The sequence below is a fragment of the Erinaceus europaeus genome, chromosome 14 (assembly GCF_950295315.1).
Source record: "Erinaceus europaeus chromosome 14, mEriEur2.1, whole genome shotgun sequence".
Taxonomy (NCBI): domain Eukaryota; kingdom Metazoa; phylum Chordata; class Mammalia; order Eulipotyphla; family Erinaceidae; genus Erinaceus; species Erinaceus europaeus.
This window is the reverse complement of record NC_080175.1, coordinates 58,659,373-58,677,076: the sequence shown is the minus strand read 5'-3', so window position 1 is coordinate 58,677,076 and position 17,704 is coordinate 58,659,373. Positions and strand designations below refer to the sequence as shown.

General features: G+C 42.2%; 1 protein-coding gene across 4 annotated transcripts in view; it reads right to left on the bottom strand.

Annotated features, from left to right (window-relative positions):
• Positions 1-2,833: 2,833 nt before the first annotated feature.
• Positions 2,834-17,704, bottom strand: part of GPR160 (G protein-coupled receptor 160) — a 55,277-nt gene continuing 40,406 nt past the window's right edge. For 3 of the 4 annotated variants that reach the window (XM_060171936.1, XM_007522959.3, XM_060171935.1), the window contains exons 2-3: positions 8,148-8,276; positions 2,834-4,513 (exon numbers count right to left, since the gene is read on the bottom strand). In XM_060171936.1, coding sequence (XP_060027919.1) covers positions 3,433-4,449 — 1,017 coding nt within the window. In that variant the 5' untranslated portion in view covers positions 4,450-4,513; positions 8,148-8,276 and the 3' untranslated portion in view covers positions 2,834-3,432. The remainder of the gene's footprint in view (positions 4,514-8,147; positions 8,277-17,704) is intronic. The other variant, XM_060171937.1, reaches the window with a different exon arrangement.

Genomic DNA, 17,704 nt, shown 5'->3' with positions numbered 1-17,704 from the left:
GAAATAAGAACAATTTCTAATCCCAACTCCCCAGTTACTAGCTATATGATGTTAACTGAGATTTGTTTAATTTCTACATTTTAATTTTGTTACATTTGTTTTATTATCTGGTAGTAATACACACAGTGCCCACTGTGATTCCTGTGAAGAGTAAATCAGCTGTTACTAGTAGAAGAAAATAGTGTCTGGTATCTAGGAAAAATACTTCCTAGGGCTTTTAATAGCATTCCACAGCACTTATTTGAGAATTTTGTTTTTAAATAATGGAATGTAATTCATGAATCATGAATTTAATTCAGTATGTCACAACCAGCACCTAAAAAGACACCTACATAATGTATCTGTAGGGAGATATTATGACATATGCACTTACATTCATATAAAGATAAATGGGTGGGACCCCAGAGATGGCGCATCTGGTAGAGCACATGTAACCATGCACAAGGACCTGGGTTCAAGCCCCCCCCATCCTCACCTGCAGGGGGGCGGAGCTTCACAAGTGGTGAAGCAGGGCTGCAGATATCTCTTATCTCCCCTTCTCTCTCAATTTCTCTCTGTTCCTATTCAATAAATAAGTAAAATAAATATATCTCACTATATGTAGATGTAAAAATATTAAGCCAGCAGTTTAGGAAATTTGAAGTTTTGTAAGTCAGAATACCTGCACAGGGGAGTTGGGCGGTAGGTAGCACACGTAGCACAAAGCACGAGGACATGCGTAAGAATCCCGGTTCGAGCCCCCCGCTCCCCACCTGTAGGGGAGTTGCTTCACAGGTAGTGAAGCAGGTGTCTCTCTCTCTCCCTCCCCTTCTCTGTCTTCTCCTCCTCTCTCCATTTCTCTCTGTCCTATCTAACAACGACGACATTAGTAACAACAACAATAACTACAACACACAAAAAAAGACAAGGGCAACAAAAGGGAAAATAAAATTAAAAAAAAAAAATACCTACACAGCCTAATTCACAGAGTGACTTTAGATTCCATTACCATTCTGGTTGCCTTATTCCAGCAGTTTCTCAACTGGGGGGTGGGGGTGTAATTTGTCCACCAGAGGTTTGGCATAGTCTGGAGACATTGGAGGAGATACTGGCATCTGGTGGGTAGAGGGCAAAGTTTCTGCCAAGCATCCTGCAATACGCAGGCAGCCTCCCACAACACAGAGCTGTCCTACTCAGATGTCCATGCTGGCCTGGGGAAACAGCATAGTGGTTCTGTAAAAGACTTCCATGCCTGAGGCTGTGAGGTCCCAGGTTCAATCCCTAGCACCGCTATCAGCCAAAACTGAGCAAGTGCAGTAGCCAAAAAAGTAACAAAAATGGGAGTAGGGCGGTAGTGCAGTAGGTTAATAAGCACACGTGGCACAAAGCACAAGGACCAAGGACCAGCATAAGGATTCTGGTTTGAGCCCCTGGCTCTCCACCTGCAGGGTAGTCGCTTCATAAGTGGTGAAGTAGGTCTGCAGGAGTCTCTTTCTCTCCCCCACTCTGTCTTCCCCTCCTCTCTCCATTTCTGTCTATCCTATCCAACAACGATGATATCAACAACAGCAACTACAACAATAAAACAACAAGGGCAACAAAAGGGGATAAATAAAAAATAAAAATCATGCCTTTAAAAAAAAATAAGAGAAAAACAAGGTCCAGCACTGAGTGATAAGAAACCTGACTCAGGGAGTCGGGCTGTAGCGCAGCGGGTTAAGCGCAGGTGGCGCAAAGCACAAGGACCGGCATAAGGATCCCGGTTCGAACCCCGGCTCCCCACCTGCAGGGGAGTCGCTTCACAGGCGGTGAAGCAGGTCTGCAGGTGTCTTTCTCTCCTCCTCTCTGCCTTCCCCTCCTCTCTCCATTTCTCTCTGTCCTATCCAACAACGACAACAACAATAATAACTACAACAATAAAAACAACAAGGGCAACAAAAGGGAATAAATTAATTAATTAATTAAAAAAAAAAAAACCTGACAGTGCAATACAAGTGGTGTGATCAGGTCGTGACGTACAGTGGTGTGTCCTGTGAGTTAAGGCTGCAGTAGAATCTAGAACGTCTGGGAAGAATCTCATCACCAGTCCCAATGCTGTTTTTTCTTTTTTTGAGGCAATGCTCAGCTCTGGCTGATGGTGGTGCTCGGGGCTGAACCTAGGAACTTAGTGCCTTAGACTTGCAAGTATTTTGCAAACCATGTCGCTGTCTCCCCAGCGCCCCCCCCCCCCATGCTGTTAAGCAGTTTTCTTCAGGAACGTTTGCATTAAGAACAGAGGCATTTGGGAGTCTGGCAGTAGTGCAGCGGGTTAAGCACCTGTGGCGCGAAACACAAGCACCAGCGTAAGTAACCCAGTTCGAGCACCCAGCTCCCCACCTGCAGGGGAGTCGCTTCACAGGTGGTGAAGCAGGTCTGCAGGTGTCTTATCTTTCTTTCCCCCCTGTCTTCCCCTCCTCTCTCCATTTCTCTCTGTCCTATCTAACAATGACGACATTAATAACTACAACAACAAGGGTAACAAAAGTGAAAATAAATAAAATAATTAAAAAAGAACAGAGGCATGCGTTTGTTTTTTTTTTCTATTTTATTGGATAGGACAGAGAGACGTTAAAATGGGAGGAAGACCCTGAAGGGAGAAAGATAGACACCTGTAGAACGGCTTCACTCATGAAGCCTCCCTGATGCAGGTAGGAACTGGGGGCTCAAATCTGGTTCTTTGCTCATGGTGGGTACTATCTGCATTTAACAGGATGCACCTCTACCCAATCTCCAAAGGCTTTTTTTTTAAAGCTAGCCAAATGTAAATAATTCCCCTGATATTAAAAAATGCAAATCATAGTAAGAAGACAATTGCTTTCCCTGAATTTAAATAAAAGTGTTTATTTAAGTTCACATCTCAAAGTTAGCAGCAGATTTCAGATTTACATAACAATTTGCATCCAGTAAAGCTTTGTTTTTTGATAACACAAGTAAGAGTAAGCCAAATGCTGACTCACTTCATTTCTGCATTAACCAAGTAAAGTTGGTGACATGGAGTTTCCTTGAAAGGTACAAAATAATTTTTTTCTTTTCCCTTGGCAACACTGGTGTCTCAATGCATGTGTGATTTCCCTGTTCCTGGTGCCTTCCATTTTTTTTTTTGTTATCTTTCAGATAGACAGAGATGGAATGATTCTATAGTTCTGGCACTGTGGTCCTCCCATGTGAACTTGGGGCTTTGTGTGTAACAAGGCACACAGCCTACCAATTGAACTATTTTCTGGTCCTAGGTAGAAATTTTTTTAAAATAGTTTTGTTGAAAAATAAACAGCTTTGAAAAGACATTCTGAAAAGCTACGAAAGTTGAGAGGTCTGGAAAGCTCCATTCCTTATATTGTATGTCCCACCAAGTCATTGTTGCTATTTGTAATCTGATGACTCGTACCATCATTATACCTTCTAACATGACAAATATTAATAAGTTATTATTGATATAGGCTTTTCATTTTGCTCAAGATTCTCAACTGTGAGTGGGATGAAACAGCATTTCCAGTTAATAAACGGATCAACGGGTGACACAATAACTCTTAAACTAAGTCTGTGACAATTAACCCAATAAATAGTAGCGATGAGAAAACTATTGACAAAGTACAACCATGGAATATTCATCGCAATATATGCTGGAATCTGTACTTTGAGTACAAGAATAACCACTTGGAGGAGTACAAATGGTAACCAGGTACCAAGAAAACAGACCAGCAACTTGGGCATGAGTGTTTTCTTGGAGTTCAGATTACAAACAGAGTGGGATGAAAAGGGAAAATACAGGATGGTCTCATTCCTGTAAGAAGTTATCCTAATAGCCTGCACCAAGGCAGTAACTTCCGACCAAGAGGTTACAAAAGCCAGAGATAAAAGTGTCACCATGGAAAATGACAGCCAGTAGCTCTGGATGCTCATGTGGAAAGGACATTGATCAGAATTAACATTCTGGATCTTCAGGTTTTGGTAGGCAACTGGGTCCCCCAACACATAAGCAAGAACCAAAACCCAAATTAAAAGGGCAGCAGAGATATAAAATATTTTCCGATACTTAAACGAAAGCGTGGTGGGTGCAGAGAAATTCAGGTGATAATCTATGCAAGCAATAACGAAAACTGGATAATGCAGAAAACTGTAAGTACAAGAAATAATCTGAGTGAAGAGGCAGATGTGGTATCTAGTGAACCTCACGCCCAACAGGACAAAGTCCCTGAAACAGGATAGGATGCAAATGTTCACCAAGAGCAAAAGATCCATGGCTACTAGTGAAATGCAAAAATACCCCATAAAAGTGTGGCAGGTGTTTTTTCTTCTCATTCCTAGCGTGAGGACATTTAATAGTATTTTCCCAAGCAGAATCAAGATGAGCAGACAATTTCCATCAAGGGGCTGGCTTGTTTGATGGAAGTGGTACTTGAAAGAGCACTTCTCTGGAGAAAGGGCAGTCATACTGTTTAGCCAAATTTCAGAAAATGTGAAGATAGAGAATTACGCTTCACCTTATTTTCCAACCCTGCCAAGAAAAAGGGGGAGGGGGACAGACGTCAGCTTAAAGGTAACTTTTTTTTTTGACATATTGATAGAGAAGGGGGAGATGGAGAAAGAGAGACACCTGCAGCCCTGCTTTACAGTTCATGAAGCTTTCCCCCTGCAGGTGGGAATCTGGGGCTTGAACCCAGGTCCTTGTGCACTGTAATGTTGCCCAGCCTCAAGATATTTTAAAACTTTACAATATAAGCACCTCTATTCTCAAAAAAAAAAAAACCTCCAATTTAACCTTATTATTTTCCACATAAGTTCCTAATTTTATTTATTTATTTAATTATTTATTATTGGATACAGACAGAGAAATTGAGAAGGGAGAAGATAGAGAGTGAGAAAGAGACAAGCACCTCCAGCTCTACTTCATCACTTGTGAAGCTTTCCCCTTGCAGGTGGGGCGCAGGGGCTTGAACCTGGGTCCTTGCACACTATAATGTATGCCTAACTAGGTGCACCACCTCCTGGCCCCTAAATTACTAACTGTAATTGGGGTTTTTTTTTTTGCCTCCAGGGTTATTACTGGGGCTATGTGCCTGCACTATTAATCCACTGCTTCTGGAGGCCATTTTTCCCATTTTGTTGCCCTTGTTGTTGTTATTAATGTTATTGTGGCCATTGCTGTTGTTGTTGTTGCTGGATAGGGCATAGAGAAATCGAGAGAGGAGGGTGAGACAGAGAGGGGGAGGGAAAGAAAACTGCAGATCTGCTTCACCATTGGTGAAGAGAAGACATACCCACCCCACCCCCACCCTCACCCCCCACCACCGCAGGTGAGAAGCCAGGGACTCAAATGGGATCCTTATGCTGGTCCTTGCACTTTGGGCCTTGTGCGCTTAACCCGTTGTGCTACCACCCTCCTCCTACTAATTTCTATAAAAGCACAGATTTCACTGCCTTATAAAAAGAGATAAAACATCTTATTGCACTAGACCCAAAAATGTAGGCTTAAAACAGCAGCCTGGCAGTAATGCCACACTGAGAATTGTTAACCCCGTTACCCTGTGGTCCTAAGACAGTCCTTCACTTCCCCATGTTTGTTTGCTTATTTGTTGTCCGAGAAACCTAGAGCTCATGCTTATGGGGTTCTTTAACTTAGCAGTTATCAAAGCTTTCATTCAGATTGAGTCTTTCTCTGCAGCTTGATTTAGGGTTCATCTGAAAATTATGGGAATGTTGGGAAAAGAAAGATTAAGATTTATTTTTAAGAACATGGGAGAGGTAGAAATTAATCCTCAAAAATATCCACTATTGAGTTATTTCCTCAAGGATGTTCAACCAGAGTATTTATAAATAACAAAAGAACTGGAAATGCAACATACCTACCCAGCAACAACAACAGGAAATGGTTTCTTCCATCACTAGGGAAAAAAACTCTCTGTGGGGGATGGGAAGTAACTAGCTAGCTTGTGGGTAAAATACTGTGGTGACCATTTTGCAATATATACAAACGGCAGAACATGTTTCTCAGGATATGAGGAAAACTTGGTTATTCTACCCTTCTCTATACTTGTCACAAATTAAACTTGCAAATTTGTTACACGTTAAAAAATGTCATTGGGGGCTGGAGAGACAGCATAATGGTTCTACAAAAGACTTTGATGCCTGGGAGTTGGGCAGTAGCACAGCGGGTTAAGCGCATGTGGCGCAAAGCTCAAGGACCTGTGTAAGGATTCCGGTTGAAGCCCCTGGTTCTCCACCTGCAGGGGAGTCACTTCACAGGCGGTGAAGCAGGCCTGCAGGTGTCTTTCTCTCCCTGTCTCTGTCTTCCCCTCTTCTCTCCATTTCTTTCTGTCCTATCCAACGACGACATCAGTAACAACAAGAATGACTACAATAAAAAGACAACAAGGGCAACAAAAAGGAAAATACATTTAAAAAAAAACTTTCATGCCTGAGACTCTGAGGTCCCAGGTTCAGTCCCCTGCACCACCATAAACCAGAGTTGAGCAGGGCTCCGGTGTAACTATCTTTCCCTCTGTATCTCTCTCAATAAAATAATAATAAAATTAACTCAAATGTTATTATAGATTTTTCACAATGTGTTAAATGATACAAGTTATAAAAGCATGTGGCACTGTGTCATATATTTTCAAAGGTTTGTTTATTAATTAATGAGAGTGAAAGAAGGAGAGGAGAGGAAAACCAGAGCTTCACTCTAGCACATGAGCTGCCAGGAACTGAGCTCAGGACCTCAGGCTTGAGAGCTTAATTCTTTATCTACTGTCCCATGTCCTGGGGTGCATTTCACATTAATTTTAAGGCACTATAATGCTCAGAGAAACCTGCAAAGATACATAATGACTTACTAATAGGGCAGAATCATGCTTGTAAGTATTGGGTTGTTGAAAAAGTCATGATGCATTTTTGCACAGAAAAACAAAAAAACACTATGATGACTTTTCCATCAGCCCAAAAATTTTCAGGAAAAAAGGAAGCAGGGAAGTATTAAATCAAGATGGTGAAAAACAATCTGCCTAAAAGTAGGTGATAAAGAATGTCTAGGAGGTAGTGGAATCAGCCCTTATGAGTGAGTGACCTTGGGAGAACCACTGAAGTTTCCACAAAGGGAGTGAGGAACACAGAACTCCGGTGGTGGGAAACATGTAGAATTATACCTGTTATCTTAGAAATTTGTAAATCAGGGAGTCGCACGGTAGCACAGTGGGTTCAGCGCACCTGGTGCAAAGCTCAAGGACCCGCGTAAGGATCCCAGTTCGAGCCCCCGGCTCCCCACCTGTAGGGAAGTCGCTTCACAGACCTATCTTTCTCTCCCCCTCTCTGTCTTCCCCTCTTCTCCATTTCTCTCTGTCCTATCCAACAAAGACGACATCAAATAACAACAATAATAACTACAACAATAAAACAACAATGGAAACAAAAGGGAATAAATAAATATTTTTAAAAATTGTAAATCAATGTTGAATCACTAAGAAGAAAGGGGAAAAAAAAAAAAGGAAGAAATCTTTGGCCAGGGCTCTCAGTTCTGTTGTCAGTTCTGTTCTCTTCACCAAGATTCTCAATTACTGATCAGCACTCCCCCTCACTCCCACCAGGTGGCAGCACTTTGGTCTGCCTCCGCAAATAATCCTGTTAGGGGTTTAGCCACAATGCCCTCCACTTCTCTCTCTCCTCTCAATTTCTCTGTTTCTATGCAATAATGAATAAATACATAATATTTAAAAAAAGAAAAGTTTTCAAAAGAACATGTATTGTTAGTCTTATACATTCAATTATGACAATAGATACTGAATGATTTTCACAGCTGTGCTTACATATATAAGCTTGTATGCATGTGTAGACACTTGAGCTACAACATGCGGGCTTCCAGGCGTGAGAATGTATTGAAGGAAGCTCTGTCTGTGATCTGAGATTTATCGGAGGTCGTGCTTTGTTTCTACCAGAGCACTGCTCAGCTCTGGCTGGTGGTGGTGCAGGTGACTGAATTCAGGACCTCAGAGCCTCAGGCACAGGAGTCTGTTTCTGTAACCATTATGTTATCACCCCTGCCCTTCCTCTTCCCCCTCCTTTTTCTCCTTTACATTTTGCTTTCCTTTCTCCTCCTCCTCATTATTATTATTAGTAGTAGTAGTATACATCAGACTTACTCTCCTTTCCCCAGCAGTTCTTTCTTAGCAGATGATATTTCCATTTTATTTCTGGCTCACCACCTTGAATTATCTTACTTCTGGCTCCTCACATGATATTTTGTCCTCAAATGGGCATAAGAACAAGCTCTGTGGGAAAGAAAGCAAAAATGATCACCATTCATAGTCGACTGATCAGTTTATTCGTGGAGATTTAATTGGCTCTAGACTGCTGCTCAGAGAGAAGCTGTGAATTTTGGTGGGAAATCACTCTAGTTCATATTCTTCACTGTTCATATTCTTTCCAGCGTCAGGAAAACAGGTAATAAGATGGCAAGCTCACCTAAGACCCTGAGATACGGAAGACGCTGTAAAGAGATGGTGGCTTGTTATAGACATCTTACTTATGCTACAATTTTCTCTCTCTCTCTCTCTCTCTCACACACACACACACACACACACATTTTAGTCAATCTCAAAATTATCAGTTTTCTGGGTCAATTGCACTTGTTGCATGTTAACTAAGATTTAGATTTTCTTAAGTGAAAAATTACTGTTTTCACAAAAACTTCAAAATTTTTTTATAGTTTTGAGGAAAATCGTGTGTATATGAGTGACTGGGAGAAAAAAACTAAGTAAATTGGGGGGACAGTATAATGGTTATGCAAAAAGACTTTCATGCCTGAGGTTCCAAAGTCCCAGATTCAATCCCCCTACACCACCATAAACCAGAGCTGAGTGCTAGAAAGAAAGGAAAGAAGAAAGAAAGAAAGAAAGAAAGAAAGAAAGAAAGAAAGAAAGAAAAGAAGAAAGAAAGAAAGAAAGAAAGAAAGGGAGAAAGAAAGAAAGAAAGAAAGAAAGAAAGAAAGAAAGAAAGAAAGAAAGAAACAGATGGAGTCAGGCTATAGCGCAGCGGGTTAAGTGCAGGTGGCACAAAGCACAGAGCCGGCATAAGGATCCTGGTTTGAGCCCTGGCTCCCCACCTGCAGGGGAGTCGCTTCACAAGTGGTGAAGCAGGTCTGCAGGTGTCTATCTTCTCTCCCCATCTTGGTCTTCCCCTCCTCTCTCCATTTCTCTCTGTCCTATCCAACAGCAATGACAACAATAATAACTACAACAATCAAACAATAAGGGCAACAAAAGGGAACAAATAAAATAAATATTTTTTAAAAGAAGAGAAAGGAAAAAGGTTTATAGTAGTATAGCTAAAAAGTTATGCTCCTAGTTTGGGGAATGTATGATTCAACTCAGTTTCTCTTCTTTGAACATCCACAGTGACCAGTTATTTGTGGAGTTTTCAGAGATTTTTTTTTTTTTTTACCAGAGCACTGCTCAGCTCTGGCTTATGGTGGAGTGGGGGATTGAACCTGGGACTTGAGAGCCTCAGGCATGAAAGTCTCTTTGCATAACCATTATGCTATACCCCCACCCACAGAGATATTTTTTTAAAGATTTATTATTCCCTCAACTTGGATCAACAGCAGTAGAGAATGTTCCATCCTTCGAAGGGAGGATGAACAACATACTCTATGCTACGCCTGAGGAAGATGGGTCGATATTGGGGCAGCTTAGAACATCCCTACTCATGACCACAGAATGTGAGCTCAGATCTACAGGGATGCAGAGGTCACATACGCTCCTAAACTGAATATGGGCCCCAGACCAAATCAAATCGATGGGGTTTATAGTCAACAATATTTATACAACCTTCCCATATTTGGGAGCTACTCTCTTCCCTGATCCAGCTTTCTGGTCCTTTTTCCAGCCATGACATCATATCCCCAACAATAACTTGGATCCACCTGCATATCAGATTTCAGGCTCAGAGAAAAAAACACCAGTATAACCACAGGCCTTTTGGAATATAACTAAAATCTGCCTACTATCTACAAAACGGAGACACGCCCCCCCAATTCTTCATCTGCACTATTCCAGCCTTTAGGTTCATTATTAGTCAACAACTTGTTTGGATTTGTATGTTAACTCTCTTTTCAGCCACCAGGTTCCAGATGCTAGCATGATGCAACCAGACTTCCCTGGACAGACAACCCCACGAATGTGTCCTGGAGATCCGATTCCCCAGAACCCTGCCCCACTAGGGAAAGAGAGAGGGAGGAAGTATGGATCAACCTATCAATGCCCATGTTCAGTGGGGAAGCAATTACAGAAGCCAGACCTTCCACCTTCTGCATCCCACAATGATCTTGGGTCCATAACTCCCAGAGGGCTAAAGAATAGGAAAGCTATAAGGGGAGAGGATGGGATATGGAATTCTGGTGGTGGGAATTGTATGGAGTTGTACCCCTCTTATCCTATGGTTTTGTCAGTGTTTCCTTTTTATAAATAAAATAAAAGATTCATTATTATTATTATTTATTTCATTTTACTTTATTTTCACCACCATCTCTGGGTCTCAGTTCCAGAACTAGGAATCCACTGCTCCCAACAACTTTTTTTTTTCTTTTCATTTCTTAAATTCTATTTTTTAATTGGATAGAACAAAGAGAAATTGGGAGTCAGGGGGTTAAGTGCAGGTGGCGCAAAGCATAAGGACCGGCATTAAGGATCCCGGTTTGAGCCCCCAGCTCCCCACCTGCAGGGGAGTTGCTTCACAAGCAGTGAAGCAGGTCTGCAGATGTCAATCTTTCTCTCCCACTCTCTGTCTTTCCCTCCTCTCTCCATTTCTCTCTGTCCTATCCAGCAATGACGACAACAATAATAACTATAACAATAAAACAACAAGACCAACAAAAGGAAATAAATAATAATAAAAAAAAGAACAAAGAGAAATTGAGAGAGGAGAAAGGATAGAGATGGAGAAAGTGTTGTTAAAATTTCGGACGGCTGATCGCAACCTGCAATTCCTAGAAGTGGAGCTGCGCGGGAAGCCACCTCCGGATGGTGAACCCCCCCCCCCAACAACTAAGACAATATAGATTTAAATTCGTGTTTAAAATGACATGTCTTCGTAACAAAGGTTTCTCTCCTCGTGTATTAATGACTATGTTTATGTTTAAAGTTTGGTAAACAGTAGCTTTAAGGCTAAATTCTTACTAGTCAAAGATAAATGAAAAGGGTTTTCAACGTAATTCTCATAAAGATAAAAATTAACTTACATTTAAAGTCTGAGGTAAAAATTAGTTAACAATCAATATATTTCAACTAAGTTGGTCTAAACAAAAGGTTAAATAGACTTGTTGATATGTAAAACACTACCTTCTCTATTAGAAATGGTAGATCGCACAATGGCTATGCTAATTATTCTCATGCCTGAGGTTTCCTCTCCGGCCCACACCTAGGGTGTGTCTCCATCTTGAATGGGTGTAACAAAAGGTTAAAAGACGTTGTTGATATGTAAAAGTCTCAAATTCCTTCTCTATTAGAAATGTTAGATCGTGCAGTAGATATGCTAATAACAAGTTTTGTTTCATAGTAAGTAAGTTGCAGCCAGCTGCCTTTGGGACCCTAGGCCGTTCCCCGCCCCCATGCAAATGCCCGTCGAGGCAAGTAGCCCCCCAGAGGCAAGAAATGTTTTTTTTTTTCAGATATGGCCCCCTCAGGCCTTCCCTTGGCAACATGCTGGTTTTGGTTATATATGTTTCTGTTCACCCCACACCCTTGATACTATAGTCATTTAGTTAAAAAGAAAAGGGGGAATTGTCATATGCTTTACATTGGCTTGTTCTAGCCCTCCCCCTCCAAGAGAATTGGATGAGTCCTGTTAATTTCGCGGGCCTGCTTGGCCCCGCCCCAAGGGACCCTGGGAGAGGGTTCCGGAGTCCGAGAGTTCCTGAGTTCCCCAGTGACAGAGTTCCTGAGTTCCGGAGTTCGAGAGTGCGAGAGTGCGAGAGTTTCTGAGTTCGAGAGTAAGGGAGAGGGTTCCTGAGTTCGAGAGAAAAAGAAAGAGTGCTTGCGCCGCCGCAAAGAGACAGCCGAGTTCTGTTTGGTGATTAGTTTGTCTTAGTTTGTGAATCGTTGTTCCTGAATAAAGAAATACAGCTGCCCTGCCCAGCCGTTGTCTCCGCGTCTCTGTTACCCGCCGTGAAGCTAGCTGGAGCCATCCCGAAATTTTAACAACAAGAAAGAGACAACTGCAAACCTGCTTAGCCACTAGTAAAGCACCCCCACTGTAGGTGGGGGTTGGGGGGTTTGAACCCAGGTCTTTGCACATGGTAACATGTGCATTTAACCAGGTGTGCCACCACAAGGCCCCAGTTAGCCTCTTCCCTCCCCCAACAGAACCACAAGAGATCACAAATAATTAAAGTAATTCTGAAGGAAAAGAATAAATATGGATAAAGATAGCCAGAAATCAAGAAGGAATGGGAGATGGAGAGGGAGAGAGACACTTGTGGCACGGCTTCACCATTCGCAAAGCCTTCCCCCTGTAGGTGGGGACTAGGGGCTTGAATCCAGGTCCTTGTATATAGGAACATGTGTGTTATAATGCGTGTGCTACATGACCAGAAACAAGCACTCAGGTCAGTAGAACAGAATAGATGTAAACCCACACATGAATGGATATCTAGTATATGACAAAAGGGTTAGAACCAGACAATGGGGAAAGGAGGAAAGCATCTTCAGTAAATGGTGTTGATGTTGGGAACACTGGATAGCCACATAAAAAAGAAAAAGAAGGAGGAGGAGGAGGAGGAGGAGGTGGAGGAGGAGAAGAAGAAACTAGACCATAACTTAAAATCATAAATAAAAATCAACTCAAAATGGACTAAAGATATCATTTCAAGCTAAAACTATAAAGTGTATAGAAGACAATATAGGAGTTACCTTAATATCAGAGGTGTATTTAGAAATTCAACTCCAGTAGCCAGGCGGTGACACACCTGGTTAAGCACACACATTACAGTGCCCAAGGACCCAAGTTCAAGCCCCTGGTCCCCACCTTCACGAGGAAAGCTTCACAAGTGGTGAAGCAGGACTGCAGGTGTTTCATCTTCTCTATCTCCTCCTCCATTCTCAATTTCTCTCTGTCTCTATCCAATGAATGAATGAATGAATGAATGAATGAATGAAAAAATACATTTTTAAAAAAAATTTAACTCCAGGCGGCTGGGGAGGTGGTTCATGGGGTTAAGCTCACATAATACAAAATTCAACTCCACTGATAAGGAAACAGGAATTTACAAATGGGACCACAACAAATTAAAGAGCTTTTGTATGCTAAAAGTACCGGACACACAAAAATGGCAACCTAGCTAATAGGAAAAGGTATATTCATAGGACAAGTCTGACAAACATATAAAGGAATCGCTCGGGGCCAGTGTATTGCACAGTGGCACAAAACGCAAGGACCAGTGCAAGGATCCCAGTTCAAGCTGAAGGATGCAGACTGCAGTGACTCCGTAAACTGCAGAAATAAGATAGGCCTCAGTTTCGAGAAAGTAAGTCTCGGAATTCAGGACGATTACTGGAAATTGAACCCATGACCATAAGTCAACAGGAACAAAGATAAGCTAAGCATTAAAGAAAGACATCTCTGGAGAGATAGAGACCATTAAACAGTTCCTCATAATTCCCCCCAGGTGTGTAAAGAAGATAACCACAAGGCTAAACTTGTCATGCTAAGCTTACCTAATACATACCCCATAAGTGCTAGGGTTCGGGTCGAGCACCTGGAGCAGCTGTGTCTGTGTCTGTGCACGGTCTCAACCCTAGCCTGCCTAGCAATTTATGACTCTGTGCTTTTGCATCACTCTCGTCTCTTGGTGTCATCCTTGGATAACCAGACCCAACAAAGCCCCTGGCTCCCCACCTGCTGCAGGGGGATTGCTTCACAAGCAGTGAAGCAGGTTTGCAGGTGTCTATCTTTCTCTCTGCCTCTGTCTTCCACTTCTCTCTCCATTTCTCTCTGTCCTATCCAACAACAGCAGCAGTAAGAACAAGGGCAACAAAAATGGGGAAAATGGTCTCCAGGAAACAGTGGATTAGTACAAGCACTGAGCCCCAGCAATAACCCTGGAGGCAAAAAAAAAAAAAAAAGAATCACTGAGTTTAACAATAAAAAGCAATCCAAATGAAAAGTGGCAGCTATTAAGAACAATGAACTCACCTTCTCTGGACCATCTTGGATGGCACTAGAAGGAATTATGTTAAGTGATCTAAGTCAGAAAGACATAAAAACAAGTATGGGATTCTCCCACTCATAAACAGAAGTTGAGAAAGAAGAACAGAAAGGGTAAGTCAAAGCAGGATGTGACTGAGTTTGCAGTAGGGCCAAAGTAAAAATCTCTGGGTGAAGGGTGAGGGTGAATGCTCAGCATCATGGGGGGGGGGGGGGATGGGTTGGGACAGTCTTTTGGTGGGAATGGTGTTTATGCACATTCCTATTGACTTGTAGTCATATAAATAACTATTTAATTAATATGAGGGGGGAAATTGATTGAAATTTTTAATCCACAGACCATAGGCTGAGTCTCTGAAATGTTGACTCTCCTAAAAGCTTAGTCCGGGAGAACTGAAGCAGCCAGTGGCATTACTTTATCATATATATATATATATGCTATCAAAGGACAAATTATGGTCAAATCCTAACAATGGGATTTTCAAAGTCAACTCAACTGCCAAATAATTTGGTTATAGCAATAACTATCTATTGCCTTCTTAACCCCAAAGACAGCAGGAACCTCCCACTCCCTCTATAGAGCCCAAATTTCCCCCAGTCCTAAAACCTCTAGGGTGGGGCTCACTTTCCTACATGCCTCTCTCAATTCATACCAACTGATACTGGATCTTCTGATCCCAATCTGTTCATGCAATGAGTACCACCTCGGCATGCTTCACTTCAGAATGTGTCCAGAGACGTCAGGCGTGGAATGTTAACTGCATCATTACTCGGGTGAGAGCTTTCCTTTATCATAGGACTCCTTAATTCCATTTTGGGTGTTTCACTTCCTAACAAAGCCTCAAAACTTAGATATAGACCAGGTCCCATGAGATAGGGCAAATATACACATGTATCCATGTTAGGGCAAAATATATACCTTAAAGCAAAAGTGCACAATAGTTTGCAGTGAGTCAATAAATGAAGCAAGTAGAAAGACCTAAAAAGACACCTAAAGTACCTAATAAAATAGTTTCTACTTAGACCTACTTAAACTTTCTACTTAAACTTCCCTCAGTCACTCCAAAGGTAACCTTATTAAAGTAAGGACTGCAAAGGCTGAATAAGGGCAAGAGACTGGCATACTTTATATAATGACTCTATAGTCACTATCAGGCCATCCCATCAGCTGGGGCCCTAGTCAGGGAATCCTGGGATTCCCACACAAACACAATGAGCCTAGACCTTGAATAGATCCCTCTCTCCATTATCACTGGTCATCTCCATCAGGAACAACATAATGGACTTCTCTGAGTGTCCCTATAGGATCTTGCCCTCGATACGGATCAACAATGGTAGGGAATGTTCTATCTTCTGAAGGGAGGTTAGATAACATACTCTACGCTACACCTGAGGAAGATGGGTCCTGAAATTGGTGCACCTTAGAATGTTCCTACTTATGACCACAGAATGTGAGTTCAGACCTACAGGGATGCAGAGGTTACATAGGCTCCTAAGCTGAATATGGGCCCAAATCAAATCGATGGAGTTTAAAGTCAGCAATATTTACACACTTTCCCCATATTTGGGAGCTACTCTCTTCCCTGTTCCAGCTTTCTAGCCCTTTCTTCCAGCCATGACATCATCTCCCCAGACAATAACTTGGGTCTAACTGCATTATCAGATGTCAGGCTCGGGCAAAAACTAGTAAAGTCATGGGCCCTTTAGAATATACCTAAAATAGACCTACTAGCTATTTCCAAAATGAAGACCCCAAATCTTCATCTGCAATATTCCAGCCTTTAGGTTCATGATTAGTCAACAATATATATGATTTTATATGTTAACTCTTTTTTCAGCCACCAGATTCCAGATGCTACCATGATGCTACTATCTGGACCTCCCTGGGGAGACGACTCCACCAATGTGTCCTGAAGCCCCACTTCCCCCAGAGCCCTGCCCCACTAGGGAAAGAGTGAGGCAGGCTGGGAGTATGGATCAAGCTGCCAATGCCCATGTTCAGCGGGGAAGCAATTACAGAAGCCAGACCTTCCACCTCCTGCAGCCCATAATGACCCTGGGTCCATACTCCCAGAGGGATGAAGAAAGCTATCAGGGGAGGGGATGGGATGCAGAGTTCTAGTGGTGGAAAATGTGCCCCTCTTATCCTATGGTCTTGTCAGTGTTTCCATTTTATACATAAATTTAAAAAAAAAAGTGGCAAATGATACTTCTCCAGAGAAGACATGATAGCCCACAAACTTATGAAGACATGTTCCCCTACACATTTTATAGAAATACAAATTAAAAACCATAATGAGATTTCACCTCACACTTTTGAGAATAACAAAACAGAACAACAAAACAGAGAAAAACAAAACAGGAAACAGTCAAGTAATGGTGAGGACTTGGAGAAAAACAAACTCTGTGACACTCTTTATGGGAATGCAAACCGGTGCAACCCCTATGGAAAACAGTATGGAGAGACTTCAAACAAATAAACATAGGAGAACTGTATACCTCTCCTAGGCATTTATCCAAAGGACATGTAAACACTAATTCAAAAGGACATGTGCACCCCTATGTTCACAGCTACATTATATACAATAGCCAAAGAGTGGAAGCAGCCTAAATGTTCATCAAAAGATGACTGGAAGGGCAGGTGGTGGCACACCTGGTTAAGCACACATGCTACAGTGCACAAGGACCCAGGTTCAAGCTTCCGACCACCACCTGCAGGGGGAAAGTTTCATGAGTGGTGAAGCAGGGCTACAGGTGTCTCTCTGTCACTCTCCCTCTCTGTAACTCCCTACCCTATCAATTTCTGGCTTTCTCTATATAATAAATAAATAAAGATAATTAAAATTAAAGATGCATGGATAAAGTTATGGGACATATACTCCATGGAATACTATTCTACAATTAAGGGGGATGGGGGGAGATGGCATTGTGTGGTTCAGGATAAAATGGATGGAACTGGAAGTGATTATGTTTAGCAAAATAAGTAAAGAGTTGAGTGAGGTTGGACCAGTGGTGCACTCAGTTAAGCACACATGCTGCCATTCACAAGGACCTAGGTTCAAGCCCCTGGTTCCCATTTGCAGGGGAAGAAGCTTCACAAGCAAGGAAGCAGTGCTGCAGATGTCTATTTTTTTTCTCATTCTCTCTCTCCTCCCCCTTTCAATTTCTCTCTGTCCTATCAAAGAAAAGAAAATAAGTAATGCCTTCAAGTTCCACCCAAGATGTGTCACAGGAGATGATTTCATCCTTTCTTACAGCTGTACGGTATTCCGTCAGATCTATGCACCACGACTTCCTTCGCCACCCGTCACATTGGACCTCTCAGTGAGGTGGGTGGGATCCGGGTCTGCTGGGCAGTGAAAGACTATGTGCCCACAGCAGGGAGCTCATGCCCAACAGCACACACCTGCTCCCCCAGAGGGGAAAACACAGGATGGCAGGTCCTACCACATCCTGACCTCTGCATACTATTGTTCTCATATATAATTATCTTTGTTTA